The 16,757-nt window shown below is 39.1% G+C and overlaps 1 protein-coding gene across 2 annotated transcripts in view; it reads right to left on the bottom strand.

The window, feature by feature from the left end:
- Positions 1 to 699: 699 nt before the first annotated feature.
- The window catches only part of LOC113014932 (sodium/hydrogen exchanger 3-like), a 19,461-nt gene continuing 3,403 nt past the window's right edge, over positions 700 to 16,757 (bottom strand). The window contains exons 2-16 of one of the 2 annotated variants that reach the window (XM_080295906.1): positions 13,355 to 13,657; positions 12,133 to 12,293; positions 10,050 to 10,128; positions 9,606 to 9,783; positions 9,274 to 9,494; positions 8,547 to 8,749; positions 8,337 to 8,426; positions 8,184 to 8,254; positions 7,974 to 8,103; positions 7,737 to 7,882; positions 6,621 to 6,741; positions 6,168 to 6,341; positions 4,521 to 4,575; positions 4,348 to 4,434; positions 700 to 3,624 (exon numbers count right to left, since the gene is read on the bottom strand). In XM_080295906.1, coding sequence (XP_080152032.1) covers positions 3,347 to 3,624; positions 4,348 to 4,434; positions 4,521 to 4,575; positions 6,168 to 6,341; positions 6,621 to 6,741; positions 7,737 to 7,882; positions 7,974 to 8,103; positions 8,184 to 8,254; positions 8,337 to 8,426; positions 8,547 to 8,749; positions 9,274 to 9,494; positions 9,606 to 9,783; positions 10,050 to 10,128; positions 12,133 to 12,293; positions 13,355 to 13,657 — 2,297 coding nt within the window. In that variant the 3' untranslated portion in view covers positions 700 to 3,346. Of the gene's footprint in view, positions 3,625 to 4,347; positions 4,435 to 4,520; positions 4,576 to 6,167; positions 6,342 to 6,620; positions 6,745 to 7,736; positions 7,883 to 7,973; positions 8,104 to 8,183; positions 8,255 to 8,336; positions 8,427 to 8,546; positions 8,750 to 9,273; positions 9,495 to 9,605; positions 9,784 to 10,049; positions 10,129 to 12,132; positions 12,294 to 13,354; positions 13,658 to 16,757 lie in introns of both variants that reach the window. The other variant, XM_026156798.2, reaches the window with a different exon arrangement.

Raw genomic sequence — 16,757 nt, forward strand, 5'->3', positions numbered from 1 at the left:
CAGTGCATTGTCTATTTCTGGATTAAGGGCTTTTACTTGACCACTGCTTGATAAGGTTTGATCTGGATCTTCATCCGCAAGGCTCAAGCCTCTACACACCATCAGCAGCACGCAGAGAAAAAGTGTAAATCCCCAAGAAGCTGCCATTTTTGGATAAAATCCTTTATAAACCATCAGCAAACTATTGTGTAGATTGTTGACATAAATGTTCCACATACATCCACCTCTTCTTCTGACCAGAGCATAGTATCCACTCTCTGCTCTCCTGTATATCAAGGATACAGCTTTTCACAGCTCGTGAAACACAGCCCATTATGATGCTGGTCTGGCTCAACCCACTTTTGTACCCAGACCAGCAAGTTTGGTCACTTTACTCAGGGGTATAATTTAAGCCTGTGAATGGCTTTATTAGCAGCTTCTCACCAATATTAAACTTCTCAGATGGAGTTGATTAAAAAGATTTTTTTACATCCTTTTAACCTCTTAAGCCCCAAGCCTAACTGATCTCCTGCCTTTAGCCCCCGTATCAGGGGGCATTGGGGCTTAAGAGGTTAAAGTTCTTTTTCATGCGATTTTCGATAATACACTTAATCAGTTCATCTCTCCATTTTCTTCCATTTATCCAATTCAGGGTTGTGAAGGGTGCTGGGGAGGGTACACCCTAAGAAAGTCGCCAGAGCTAACACAGAAAGACAGAGAAACAGTCACACCTATTCTATTTATTAGAAAATTAAAACAATACAAGAAATTAAAATGGGCACATCAAACTCATTTACACCTGCAGATTTTGATTCTCAGACAAGAGTAGCTTTGCATTATTCATGGTTCATAATAATCCTCATTTATACCCTCATTTATCTTCTACTGGCCCTTAATGAATACCTCTTAGTTCATCATCTGCCTTTAAACCAACTTTTTCCTAATTGTTTGACCCACTGAAACGGAAGGTGGGTGGAGCATCTGAGATGACCATATTTGGGATGTCCTCTCTTCCTTCCGTTGCAAGAGTCAAAAGTCAAAAAAACAGAGAGCTTTCAGAGCAGGCTGGAGCCTCACTAAATAATACTAAGAATCTGCATTATATATCAGAGGTGTGGACTCGAGTCACATGACTTGGACTCGAGTCAGACTCGAGTCATTAATTTTATGACTTTAGACTTGACTTGAAAAAATGTTCTAAGACTTGTGACTTGACTTGGACTTTTACACCAATGACTTGGGACTTGAATTGGACTTGAACCGGTTTACTTGAAAAGACTTGATATTTTACCCCAAATACAAAATTTAACATGCATATTATATAGAGATTGAAAATGTGACGTCATTCACGGGTAGAACCGCAAAGGATTCTGGGAACTCGTGGCAAGCGGTACTAGCGCACGCAGGCTTTCAATTAAAATCAGTTATACAGCGATAAAAAGAAACACAAGAAGCCGTTGTATTATTAACTGCAATAGCCGGTCGCATGACAGCCATGGGAAGCCGACGGGTAAAGAGATCGGTTGTTATCGGATTACCTCGTTGAAGAGAAATTGTTCGAGCCATGTTTCCGAAGTAACAAAGAGGCGACGGGTGGCCTGGATTGCAGCCATTCAAAGACCAATTATAACGTCCCAGAACCCTCCAGCTCACAGGTTAGTCTGCTCCAAGCATTTACACAAAGGTCAGTCTGCTGTAGTAGTTAATACGTCATTTTTCTTAACATAACTGGTGATATAGGTTACAAGCAAGTCTGGCGCTGAACAGAAATTGTTGCGCTATGCTCCTTTATTTATTGTGCATAAATAGTGAATTGTCCTGACACAATATTGCGTTTCGCCTCTGTTATTATGGTACATTGACAAAAACATATACTTTTATTCACAGGATAAAACAGGTTTTTTGTATCACTAATTGCCCAGTACGATTACAGCATACAGTATTATTGTCACTGCTACATTTCTGTGATGCTACCAGAAATTATTTCCACTACTAATTAATTACCGTTGAGCTCAAAGGTCCTATTAATAAACGGTTAACGAATGTGTATTTATGACGACGATTTGTGAGACTGGTAAACTTATGATACGTACGATGGTCTTTCGTTCTACACGGTGCATTTCAAGGTCCTGCACCCATCCGTCGGTAAACTGTACCTGGGCTTGTTGCAGTGACCTGAAGTTACTAAACTTCATGAGTGTATGCACTCACTCCAAGAACCGTATGATTATAAATATGCATATAAATATGCTACGATGAGATAGCTGACTTCATCTAACTAGCAAATGTTGTCCAGGCTACGTTGGTGATACAGTTTTTTTAATGTGTATGATATTTTTGTCATGCGATTTTAAAGCTGGTCCTACAACCGCATCCAAGAATAACATGCAGCGTATCTCAGAACTGTCGGTGAAAATTATTCTTGGAGCTAGGTTTAATTGAGCTGCATTTTAAAGAGGTGCAATTTCACAATTTGTGTATATTTTCTAAGTTAACTATTTTGTCATGTGTTGAGAAAAACACAGATTTTAAAATTACATGGTCTAATATTTACATTTAGCATAACTGCAACATTATTTTTTCGTTTTGTTTTTTTTAAAGACTCGAAAGGACTTGAAATTCAAAGTTTCAGACTTGTGACTTGACTCGGACTTTTACACCAGTGACTTGAGACTCGACTCTGACTTGCCTGACATTACTTGAGACTTGACTTGAGACTTGAGGATAAAGACTTGAGACTTACTTGAGACTTGCAAAACAATGACTTGGTCCCACCTCTGTTATATATGCTGCAAATGTTTAAATGCATCCCACTAAAATGTGTTTGCATCATTGACCTATGTAGCATTTTATTTGTTAGTAATATTTCATCTTTCACACAAAATAGTGCCCCAAGTGGTGAAAGTTGTTGTGGTATTCTGCAATACGAATGTATGGATTATAGATTCAGAAAGTATTTTAAATCACTGTTTTTATAATTGAGATCTACACGTCATTTGAAATGTTTTTACATAATATTAAGATGTTTTGAAAAAAAAACCCTTAAATAATAATTTTCAATAGCATGTTTACTACAAACCACAGACTATATGACAATGTTCAACATATATCTAATGTTGAACATAAAGGATTTGTTTCAGTGCAGTTTTTCTTTTGCCAAGTGAAGGGTGAACCTAAAAACAGCAGGGGTTGTTTAAAGAGGTTATGTAAATGTTTTGTGTAGAAACACAGGAGCTAACCATAGTCATGGAAAAATAAACATTTTCTTGTCAGTATGAGAGTAGATGGTTAATTAGTCTGAGGTTTGTTTTGTGTCTTTGTTCCAGGTTCAAGTGAGACAGAACAGGGTGTCTGCATTGGGATACAGTTACATTTGGCCACTGGGAGGAGGAGGGGGAGGAGGAGATGTTGGTGGAGGGGGCAACTGATCATTGTTCATCTGCTTTGTGTCAGTAGAGCGAGTGCTGGCACGAAGAAGCCCCAGGCGGCGCATTTCCATAGGTGAATTGGGAAGATTCGCCTGGGCTCGCAATGACGGAGCCACCATGCTGCTGTCGGGTTCACTCTCTGCCAGCCAAGGAGGGATCTCCTGCAACAAATCCGTGGGGTACAGATCTGGCACGAAGGCTGGGTTCTCAATCCCACCTTAATGAAAGAAAAAACTGAATCAGTACCTCAGGGTTCAATATTAGGGCCACTGTTGTTCTCTGCATTACATTTTCATACAAGTGAAACCATTATTGGCTGCTCATCCCTTGCGCTTGTGGTCTATCCACTTTAATTCAGCTTAAACGTTTAAACTCAAATACACTCGCTGTTCTGGAGTTGTTGTTTTTTTTTATTTGACATTTATACATAAACTCAACTGTGAAAGTGTTTTATAGGTGTTTGCTTGCAGAGTCAGAACAGTATTAGGAAATTCGAAATAAATTCTATGATAATGAGCTGCTTTCATATTTGCACTGTAGCCCTAAACTGTTCCCAACAGGTAAGAATGGAAATATTCAACACAGACGGATCGAACATTTGCTGATTTTAAACCTGTCAGCCCACTAGTACAAAGTCCTTGTGTTGTATGACAGTCTGGTGCCTTTACCCTGCAGCTCACCCTTACATAACCCTTACATACTTTTTGTTGTGTGGTGTGGTTTGTGGCTCATCTGCAGCTCTGTAGAGACCTTTCTACCACACTTTTATATTTCACCTTTTTTGGGGGTTTTTATTGCACACAAACTGTCTATTTAGTTCCCTCTGTTGTATGTTTCCCTAATCTCTGTGTTTATAATAACAGCATCTGCTACTCTCTTAATCATTCTCAAAAATATATGTTTGGTTTCATACAGGATGTAGAAAGTGCATTGATCTCACCTCCTGGTCTGTACGTGGCTCTCATGGAGAAAGAAGGGTATGACGAGTCATAGCCAGAGGCGCTATCTCCTTCTGAGAACTCAAAGTCTAAAAATGAAAATGAGAAAATTAGTTTGCTAAGACTTTAAATCTGAAAAAAACAAAAACACAAAAAACCCCACAAGCAGACAAACCTTCATCACCAGAATGGCAGAGTTTAGTCTTGCTCACTGACTTTCCATTTGGGGTCTGTAGAACGAAGGAGATTTATTTAATCACATATGATGTTTAAAAAAAACTGAAGGTAAAGTAAAAGAGACAAGATCAACGCCCTCAGCCATGTCCAACCCATAGCGATGTTTCCTAGTTTGTCTAGCAGAGGGCACTCTGCAATCACTTATCAACAACAATCAATTATTATTTATTCTTGTTTGCCACATTTCTGCATATCTCAAGTCCTAGTTCCTTGTTTGAGTTTCTGATTATTTTGAAAAGTGTCTGACTTGGGTTTATTTTGTATCGTTTATTATTGCTGATTATTGTTTTCTTAGTCTTTCCTTTGTGCCCCATTGTGTTTAGCTCCTATCTTTCCTTTGGCATCTTGTTGTCACCTGTGCTTTGTATTGAATCTAATTCCCTTGTCTCGGTCTCCTTGATTTGTATTAATGTCTCAGTGTCCCATTGTCCTTTGGCAATTCGCGCACAAATCTGTGCACTTCCAAGTATTGTTTAATGCTTCCTTTTGTTTTCACTCCATGTCTAAATATCCCTTATGGCCATTGTTGTGTTGGCTGTCTTTATTGTCTTATTGTATTACTTTTTCTCTTTTATATTTTTATTGCTGCACATTTTAATTGTTTTAGTTGCATTTTAGTTTTTAAAGACTTTGTGCAGCATGAGCTCTGGGAAATGCGTTATATAAATAAACTTGACCTAGATAAATGACGCACATGAACAAGAGGAGCCTATAGAGAATTTATAGAGCTGATCTTGGAAAGATCCAAGTTTGTTTGGCATAACAGTACATTCAGATCATGGTTCTGACTGATAAAGCTTCCAGGCAGGATTTAAAAATTAATAAAATTAAATGTTTCTTGACATCAAAGACAAAAGAAGAAATATAACACAACGTGCCTTTAAAAAATCATAAAAACAAAGAAACTGAGGCAACATGAAAAAACTGTTCCATGGTCAGATGAATTAAAATGTGAAATTCTTTTTGCAAGACATGGACACCACATTCTCAAGACTAACGGGGAGAGGGACTCTCTGGATTGTTACCAGCACTCAGTTCAAAAGGCTGCATCTTGGATGGTATGGAGATGCATATGGAAGTGGTTGCTTGCATATTTGGAAAGGCACCAGCAGTGCTAAAAGGTATGTATAAAGGTCAACATACAGTATGCTCCCATCCAGATTACATGTTTTTCAGGGAAGGCTTTGCTAATTTGCAGATTGCTATCACAGCAGCATGACTTCATAGAAGAGTCTGGGTGCTGAACCAGCCTGCCTGCAGTCCAGAACTTTTACCAACTAAAAACATTTGGAGCATCATGAAACAGAAAACCATAAAAAGATGACGTAGGTCTATTGAGCCACGCAATATTTAAAAAGAAAAGGACAACATTTCTCTCTCAAAAGTCCAGCAGCTGGTTTTCAGTTTCCAGACCACTGTCTTGTACCAAGGATTTTCAGTACTACACTGAAGTCAAATGGAAAAAAAAAACTAAAAATGAAGCTTTGGGGAAGGACCGTATTTCCTCTTCACTGGACTTCAGAAGAGACATAATCAACTCTGCAAACAGTGGTAGGGTGTGCTTATTCCCTCTTTTTGTCTTTACCTTCTCCTGCTGTTCTTTCTTTGAGTACTTGACAATTGTCTTTGGAGGTGAAACACCCATCTTTGCAGACTTGAATGACTCCAACCGGTTCCTCATGGTTCTCTGGAAGATCTCCTGGACTTCTTTCTCATCTCTGTTGATTTTGAAATCACTGCGACTGAACCCGTGGCGATACTATAAACAACAGAATGAGAAGTCAGTTTGTTACTGCTTTATAAAACAGAAACCAACAATAGTTCAGGAAGGACACAAAGTCAAGCTCAGCCACAGTTCAAGCAAATAAGCTGAGGATTTGCATATATACATAAAATATACATTTGTCTATAGCCAGCCATAAATAACAGTTTGTTGTTTTTAGTTCACATACACCTCAGTAATTTAATGGTTAAATGGACATGTATTACTAGGATGCTTTAGTAAGTCCCTCATGCAATGACTGAATTTGCTCATTACCTGTTTTCTGCTCTTGTAGAGATGCTGATCAAGAAGGTGGTGAACATCAACTGCCTCAGCTCCCCTCATAGCCTTCATGGTCTGCTCGTGCATTTCCAGGCTCACTGATGGAATATGGTCTCTACTGCAGAGGAAGCCAATCATGTCACTGACTTAAAGCAATACAACAATATCAAAAGAGTCTGGTTTCATTTTTAAAATATGGTGGTGAACGGAAGCTGTTTGAAGGCACTGAATAGTTGCAGTAAGTTGTGTCTATTAAGTAGGTATAAAAAGTATTGAATGCATCAAATCAGTACACAAATTTTCTAATTAAATATATTTCTAAAGGTGCTATTAATATCAAATTCTCACAACATATCTGGAACAACCCATCCAATCCACACATACAAAGACATCAAACTATGCATGTCCAGAAATTAACTTATGTATAAAATGAAAAATGACACAAAGTAAAAGCATTGAACACATGAAGAAAGGGAGATGCAAAAAGCCATGAAAAGTCATGACACCAGCAATTAGAACGCAATCCAGCCACTCAGTGCAAATTAACTTCAGCTTGTTCAGTCCCAATTGATGGGTTATAAACTGGTGTCTCATTATCAAGGTGCCACACGGCAAGCATCTCATGATCAGTGAAACCAGTGAGCTCTCGCAACACCGTCAGAGCATAATTGTTGCAAAACACACTGATGGCATTGATTAGAGAAGATATTTTGAAATTAGTGAAGGTTGCAGTGAGCACTGCTGGGGCCACAATCCAGAAGTGGAAGGAACATCATTTCAGCATAAACTACCCATGACCAGATGCGCCTGGCAATGCATGTGACTAGTTTCTTGAAACCACGAAGACTTTTGTACAAAGCATTAAAAAAAATTCAGTATGCACTTTATCCCTGTGTCATTTCTCATTATTATACATAACTGAATTTATGGACATCTATAGTTTGATTTCTTTGCATGTGTGGATTGGATGGGTTGTTACTGACATCTGGTGAGAGTTTTATTTCAACAACACCTTTAGAAATATATTCACTTAAAATCGGTGACGTGTTTAATACTTATTTTACCCTCTGTATATATTTTCACACTGTCATAAAAATCCAGATTGCTCACCCCATAGTGAACATTGCACCATGATCATTTATCATGTATGGTGGGATGTCAGGCATGACCTCTGTGTATTCACTTTCCAGCTTTTTCTTGAAATCAAGAATGGCGCTGTCATTACGGACAAACTCCAGAGAGCCTCTACGCTCGCCCTGCAACAGAAGACACCAGCAGTAATCTTCTCAGTTTCATTTAATTTGTACTTGAGCAAAACATACTTGAATTTGCACAAATGATTCTCACTTCAGTCACATATTCCATGGCATCCTTGAGGTTCAGCTGATGGAAGACATCAAACACGTCATCTTGTTTCTTCCTTGCAGATGGCTTCATCAAAAATGGCGTCATCCACTTCTCCTCAAAATGCCTCCACCTTTACAAAAAGAAATATCACTGTTGCTTACTTTAAAATTAAAAGGCATTTTGGAATTATGTATTAAGTCTTGTACATACTTGCTCCTGAAGTAGTTATCTCCTATTTGTCCTGATATGTCTTCGATGGCAACCAGAGTGTGATTAAACATCTAAAGAAAGGAGAAGGACTTTGTAGAAACTGGGCGGGAAACGTTTTTGTCGGTGAAACATGACGTGTTTTATTAGATTTACCTTGTTTGTAATTTTCTCTAGGAGTGAGACCTCAGTTACTGCAGCTCTCTTTACTTTAAGCCACATGACCAGAGGTTTCATCGTTATTCCCTGTAACAATGTCAAGCACAAATGTGCCAACAAAATTAAGCTCTAACACAGACTGTGTAATTAACAAGCAAACTAATGTACACATATTTTAGCGAATTATCAACTCCAAAAATTCACTACCTGCAAGATGACAGTGAAGTACACCACAATGAGAGTAGTGCAGATCATCAGGTTTTTCTCCTTTATCTTTTTCTCATCCAGCAACACAGCCAGGCCATACGCAACAGCCCCTCGTAGGCCACCGTAGCTCATGATCACCATATCTATTAATTCAACTGGGACCAGCCTGTACCTGTTAAGGATCCACTGCAGGAAAAACACACCTGGAATAGACATACAAACACACACAGTTATTTAAAGACTTCACACATCGGTGGTGCTTTTTGCTGGATTGTTGAATTACGCTTTTAGTAAAGCTCAGCACTCAAGTCTAGTGTTTTCTTTGCCTCATACTAATCTCATTGTTGTCCCTCTTGTGTACAGACCTTTCCTGGATTTTCCCTGCCGCACAGTGTTTTTAGAGACAGCCTGAGCAGAGTAAATGAGAAGACATTGTTTGGCTGCCCCTTCCCCTGGATTCCTGGAGCCCCTATTTTCCCTTATCCCTACCTGTATGTATCACTCTGGTGTTTTCATTGTAAATAAGCTCACTAAACTTGAATACTGTGAATCCTGCCTCTGAGTCCGGTCGCTCAGTGTTCTTGACACACGTATTCTTGTAAATGTGTGTCATTTGGTCTTTGTGCTGCAGCAGCAGAAGATTTCTTTGCATAACACACCAAGTTTTTACCCCACAATGTGTGTGATGCTTTGACTCAACAGTGATAGCCAAACAACAAAATCTCACCAATGAATCTATACACAAAGACGAAGAAGACTGTGAGGAGGATGAAGCCCGTGTTCCAAACCCAGATAACCTTATCGATGGCCGAGATACCGAGGAAAACAAAGATGATGGTTTCTGATCCGTTGGCGAAAACCTTCATGGCATATTTGACTGTTTGGACGGAACTCTCATCCATGTTTGCTCTGACGTACTTCTGACATAACACACCGCAGAATGTAGTCCTACAGAAGGAACCGCAAAGTAAACTCTAAATATGTTTACCTCATTTTTACATATATAAAATGGATACAGACATAATAAAACAAATTATATTTCAGTTGTGAAATACTCACGAAAGGATAGCAGACAGAGAAAGCATCTCAGCAGTCAGGTAGGAAAGGTATCCCATGACAAAGATGAAGCCTGGCTCGATGATCTGGATGCTTTTTGTGCATCTGGTCAGAAGTGAAATTAGTATGCCGAATGCTATGCCCACAAGGGAACCACCAAATGCAACCACAAAGAAGGAAACTGTGGAGAGAGAGGAAACATATAAAAATCTATTTTTTAGTGCTATTGTTTACTCCCCTCTAAAACATACTAGCCTTACAGGGCAGTGATAGCATAAAAAGTGTTTAATTTATTTTGTGTCCACACCCGACAAATCAAAATGGTCAACACATTTGTGTGTTGCAGCAGGGACACTCTACACTGTCTATTTTGCCAGACTTGACTGTGAGCAATTACACTGCATGAACAAATACATTTTCTTTTACCAGATAAATGTTATAGCTTACCTATTCCTTTAATAATTTCTGCTGCATTAATTCGGCCTCCTCCCAGCGATACAAATGCATCAAACACATTAAAAAGCACCTAAGAGAAAAAAAAGAAAACTTATTGAGTGATCAGTATATATATAAAAGAAACAAACAAAAACTGTCAGCGTTTGGACAGTCAGACTGGAATGTTTTCAGACTTTTCTTTTCTAGTATGTAGCACTCAACAGGAGATAAACTTCCATCATATTCTCACTGCTGGACCTAACATCAAAACGGGAGGTGAGAGACTCCTGTGCCATGGTTCTGATTGAGACATGGCTGAACCCTGTTCCTGATTATGTAGTTAGTCTGCATGGGGTTAATCACAATGTGGCTACACAGGAGCCAAACATTTTGTGGTAAATTCTGTGGAGGTGGGTTTTGTATTTACACAAGCAACAGATGAAGTACAAACACAGCAGCGGTCTTAAGTCAGTGTTCTCCTGAAACAGAGCTGCTCACTGTTAATGGCAGACTGTGTGACCTGCCCAGAGAATTTACCACTATGAATATTATGGCTGTAAACATCCCCTCCAGTGCAAACACAAAATAGACCCTGAGTGATCTTTAAGACCTTCACTGAGTTTCAAGCCACTTTGCCAGAGGGCGTTTGTATTGTAGTAGGAGAATTCAATCAGGCAAACAGGCCTCGTTCCCAAGCCCACTGCTGTTGACAATGCTGACACATGACTGCAGTGCTGCACTTGCTTCTAATCACATCATTAAGTATGCAGATGACACAGCAGTGGTGAAGATAGTTGGCAGCATCATGTTTCTGGGAGTACAGATAACTGATAGCCTGGGCTGGTCACTTAATACAGCATCAGTAGTTAAACGGGCTCGGAAGCACCTGCATCGCTGTGCCGGATGAGGAGAGCACACCTTCCCCTCCCCATTCGCTCCACTTTCTAATGAGGCACCTTGAAAACTTGCTGAGTAGCTCTATCTCCATCTTATTCTGCAGCTCCAGTGTCTCAGAAAAGAAATTGCTGCAGAGCTCATCAGAGCCTGCAACATCATCAAAGATTACCATACTACTTGGTACACCAACTTTCTCTGCTCCACATCCCTGCCAACCTGAGGAGGGGCATCAAACAGGCCAAGGAGGCTTCCTCACTTCCTCAGGTGTGGAGGGGCATCCAAACGCTCACCAACTACAAAGGCCAGAGCCCCCCAATCCACAACAGCAGCATCCAACTTGCAGAGGATCTCACACCTTTGCCCAATATGATCACTACTACAGCTCATTCAGCACCATAAGTCCAGACATCCTAATCACCAAAGGTCCAATTTCTTCAGGACATAGGTAGAGACTTCGAGAGGCATAGACGGGTCCTCTCCCCTCTTATAGGAGGAGAACAGATGGAATCTGTCTCAATCTTTAATTTGTTGGGCACCCACATCTCCAATGGTCTTATGTTAATGTTGGATCCATAACACCAACACCCTCGTAAAGAAGGCTCGGCAGGTCCCATTTTAGGTCCCATTTTAGAAACTGCAATGTTTTAAAGTTTACCTGCACACAAAATATGTAACATAATAATAATAATAATAATAATAATAATAATAATAATAATAATAATAATAATAATAATAATAATAATAAAACAATTAAACCCTTTAAATGTATTAAATGTAATGTGATTTTTTAAAGAAAAAATTTCTTAAATGCAAGAGTATAAAAATGATGTCAAGTACAGTCAAAGGTCAAAGTCAAATGAATTGTGATGTATACGCAATTTTTATTCTGTCTTGTTATGTCAAGCTTTCTGACATTATTAGGAGGCAGGTTTTTGGATGTTAGACATTAATATTAATACTGAGTCAGTGTCCAGCCTAACAAAGTTAACCAGGTGCTCTGTTAAAGGACTCTGGCTTGCTTTTTCACAGTAAAGGTTTTAATAGTCATTAAAGGAACAGGCGCTGCTGTTTTAGATTCTAGAAACCTGAGCTCCCCGTCTCGGTAAGGTCTCGGCCTCATTGCTCTTTGCGGTGTGTAAGCAGACTCCACGTTTTGGTTTGGTGAAAAGCTTGCGTTTACAGAGTTTATCATACTAACCACTGTCACACCGTCGTTGAGCAGCGACTCTCCAAACACTATGATGAAGAGGACTTCGTTAACGTGGACCTGATCAAACACAGCTAAGACAGCCACGGGGTCCACAGCAGCCATCAGACTTCCGAAAAGAAGATACTGCAGCAGACCGATGTCCAGGTCACCTGTACAGATACAGAGGGCCGGAAATACAATAAACCTAGCTCATATTTTCTGTAGCTGAGAATTACAAAGTAAGCATTCTAATTCATTAATAGAATAAATCGTGTCAAATCTCTCTCCAGTCTCGTCCAGTGCAGTGGACAAGGCCTAAGCATAAAATAAACTTATTAAGTCTGCATTTGGAGAAAGTTTGGGAATTAAACCAAATTAGCAGCTACTGATGCTGTTGTTTAATGTATTCAAACAAAGAATAAAAGTAAAGTATTAAAGGATTTCTGTAATACTAAAGAAAGCTCTTTTCAGGCAGCTTGCTTAAGTCATGTGACTGTACAACTTTCATTTGTTCCTCATGTCTTTGTTCCAGAACAATCACAGCCTTCAGGGGTAAAATATAAAGCCAGGTTTGAAGTGCTTATGTTTGTGTCATTTGTGTCACAACAATGTGTGTGTTATGATGGTCTGTCTCGCTTCCATTGTTAATTGCCTTTTTTCCCACTATTTGTCTGCTACACGTTGAGAAACATGAATTTGTATTTTAGTTTTTTGTTATATAAATAAAGTTTTTTTTTCTCTGTTTTGTGCAGCCAGCAAGATTTACTGTGCATGTTTTATGCACAGTTCAATTATTACGATGCAGAGTTTGTGCAAAACGTTTTGTGAGTTAAATGTGAATATTTAAAAAGAAAATAGCTCTAATTAGCCTCCAGTTTATGCACACAGCTTAATAACCAAGCTTTCTATCAGTAGCTGATAATGTAGAAATCCACCCTTTTTTCCAAATTTGGCCCCTTCTGGATTATAATAACCAACATGCTGCCGACCAAATCCTTATCAGTCAAGCCTCAAAATGTGGATTGTTAGTTCCAACGAAGTAACTAACTGATATTTTTAAATGTCTCCTTCTTTTACTTAGATTTTTAATAATCCTTTAGTATGCTAAGCAACACTACAAATATCACAAATCGTAGCTATCAGTCTAAACATCTCAGAATGGATCGCTTCCTCTGTGTGAGTCGCAGCAGCAGGTGTGCTGAAATGGAATAAATTAAAGATCCTCTCTTACCCATGGCTCCTCCCATGTGACACCCCCATAGCGACAGCCCCAAACTGGCAGCATTCCAGCAGGTCCCAATGACGGCATGGATCAAAATAGCACCCAGGTTTGTGAAGAAGAGCTTGTTTGGCATGTGGTAGCCTGAATCCAGAATGATTTGAGGCAACAGGAAATAGAAGAAGACTGTTGGGCTCAGTGAGAAGGTCTGCACCTTGTCTGCACCCCAAATCATGCCACCCAAAATGAAACCAGAGCAGATGAGGAGGGCACTCTCAGGTATGTAGTTGGTGACATTATGGTTGGCCTCAATGACTGAGAGGAGAAAAAAGATCAAGACAAAGACAAGAACCATCAATCAATTGTAACAACCTTTGATTTTAAGCCGCTCTTCTTCCTGTCAGGTAGGAGCTGGCAAATGTTCAAAGCTCAGTTCACTTCAGTTCACTTAAATATAAAACTCTAGTTGACCATTTGCAACTTCTGCAAATGATCAACTTTTGCTCATCTAAAAAAAAGCATCTGGGGATATGAGCAACACGTGAGGTGGTTGGATCGTGTGTGAAACCTGTCTGCATAACCAAAGATAACCACATGTCTAATGAGCTCATAAAGTGTCACTAAAATTTATTTAACAATAAAAACTACTGAACCACAGTGTACACCTGTTCTTACCCCACAGGGTTGCACTTATGTTGTGCACATCTGTATTTAAAATTAGTTGAAGATTAAATTCCAAAAACTATAGTCCCCAATACAGCTTACATTTGTGCAAGCACAGAATCAAAATGAATATTTTTGATAATATCAACTTCAGTGAGGATGAAAAATGAGAATTTTTGCTTTCAGGTTTTTGAGTTAATGTACAAATTTGTGTGTCATTCCACACATATAGAAAGCAGCTAAAACAATCATAAAGCTTCCAATTTTATATATATGTAAGACTCATATCACAGTAAAAGTGAATATATTCTCCCATTACTAAAACATATTCACTCAAGGACCTCCAACAAGTTAAAGATTCTCTCCACACCATGCAAAGGTTAATCACTTTTTTAAATTTAACTCAAAGGAACCTCTTGTAAAAAAAAAAAAATACTGGAAATCTATAAACAAACAAAAAATAATGAGGTAACCAAAACACTTACACTTTTAAACTCTCACTTTTGATCACTAACTTGACTCCTTATAAAACCACATCTGTGCAGTCTCTCGTGAAGTAGATCAGCTGAGATTTTGAGGAGTTAGCTTTACGTTTAAAAAGGTTTAACTCAAGAAAAGGATGACCAAACAGACCAGCAACAAGAGCCAGACATGCAATTATCTAGTGACCAGCTCTAAATTAAAAACCAGTAGACTATAGGCCGACTGACCATACGCAAGATTGCAGTGTGTGACTGTCTGGTTTAGTTGTTGCTTTGACAATTTATTGCTTTGTTTGTATTTTCTGGGCACGTCCACGGGGATTTGTGACACAGTCAGTGATGGAACAGAGGTCATTGGATACCTGTTAAATTTGTGGGTTTAGGAGCATTTTCACCAGCTTTCCTTTAAAAAAGAAATACATTCAAACATATACTGTAAATGAGATGGAGCCAAAATCCATCTGTGTATACCGTATAATGTGTGGAAAAGTTGCAACAGGTGTGTGGTGTCACGGTCACTGAGTTTTGTTGTGTAGACTTCTTATCAAGTCTGTAATTAATAACCTAATTTGGTTTTATCTTATTTTTTCCTCTATTCTAGGTTTGTTTATTTTCTCTTGATTTCTGTCTCTTCCATAGTAGTCCAGGGGTTTTGAATTCCATTGAGTTTTTTTAACTCCATTTCCGATCAGGTTTCCTGTCACCCTCTGTGTTACGATTCTTAGTCCCCAGTTCTTATTACTTTGGAATTTACATTGTTATTTATATTTACTTTATTGTGTTTTGGTTCAGTTTAGCCGTGCCTTTTTGTATCTTCTTGTCAAATTCCTGCCTCTGTGTAACGTATTTTCCTGTTGAGTCATTTGAGGTTTCATTTTGTTACAGTAGTTTCTGGTCTCCTGTGTGCTGTGTTTAGTTTTACCTCCTTGATTAGTTTCTGTCATTCCTGACCTTCCTGCATATATAACCATGTCCTTGTCTTTGTTATTTGTTATTGTGTGTATTTACCCTGCCTTGTGTGTTTCTCCTTTATTGCTCCATGTCAGAGTTTTCATTTGACTGTCAGGCAACTTTGTATTTTAATTGTTATGCCCTGAACTAGCAGGACATAACTCCTTTGGACTTTGTCACTTTCTGCCTTTCAGCTATAGCAAAACTGCTTCCTGCTCAAACCTGGACAGTTTCATTCTGACTACTGGAAACATAAATAACAATGCTGTTGGTATTGGGAGAATTCAGATTCAGACTATAATTAGGGTCTGTGGACAGATACAAGGTTTTAATGTACTAACTCAAGGGTCTTGAATGTGAGAGCTTCATGCATCCCATGGATTGTGAAAAAAATGTATGTATAAATATGGAATTAAACCTTTTTTTTTTTCATTTAATTGCATTTGTCATAGTTCTAAGTGATTTTTTTGGTTTGTTTTTTTCTTTTTACATTTTACAAATTTAAATGTCTCCCCAGTGACCCCAGTAACCTATATTTCACAACAGCAAAACAAAACTGGAAATTCTGTTTTAGATATGAGTTCTTTGGGGGAGTCTGAGGTCACCATTTCTACGGCAGAGAATCAAGGGTCCTTCTGTGGGAGACTAGCTGCAGTGGCATTGACGAGCTGGCCAAAGGTTTTCGTTAACCCACCCTGATCAGCAGAGCTTCAGGCAGAGGAGGCTGCTGCAGTGATGAGGCTTTGTCCAGCTGTCCACATATCCATCAGTATTCAGTAGTGTGGACTTGGACGGCCGATGTTGGAACGGCGATGATGAGATCAACATTTCCTCCTAGATGAAGTAGTTGGTTGGGCTAGAGAAAGCTCCTCGCCCTCAGCCAACATATTCATCAGGCTGGAAGCTGTGCCAGCTGTCAGAGAGCCAGAAGGGCTGGATGGATATGTGGACAGCTGGACAAACTATTTTTAAGATCATCTCGTCCATGTCTGCTTCTAATCACCAGTACTGCAACCTCTCCTCGACCATCCACGCTGCTCTGCCTTAGTCTGCAGCTTCACATCCTCAGCTCTGTACCTCACGATCAAAAAAACAGTCTGATTTGGCTGCTATGCTCTGAATTTCACTTTTTATTTGATTGAAATAATTCTCTACACTCTGGACGCACTGCACAGACAGTGTTGTGCTGAAAAGTGATTTCTTGTATTTGCCAAAAAGTGATTTTCCATATTTAAATTACTTTTAATGGCTTGTTGGCCTATGATATGTGAAACATATGTCAAATGTATCCCTCATGTCCATCCATCCATCCATCCATT

The sequence above is a fragment of the Astatotilapia calliptera genome, chromosome 22 (genome assembly GCF_964374335.1).
Source record: "Astatotilapia calliptera chromosome 22, fAstCal68.1, whole genome shotgun sequence".
Taxonomy (NCBI): domain Eukaryota; kingdom Metazoa; phylum Chordata; class Actinopteri; order Cichliformes; family Cichlidae; genus Astatotilapia; species Astatotilapia calliptera.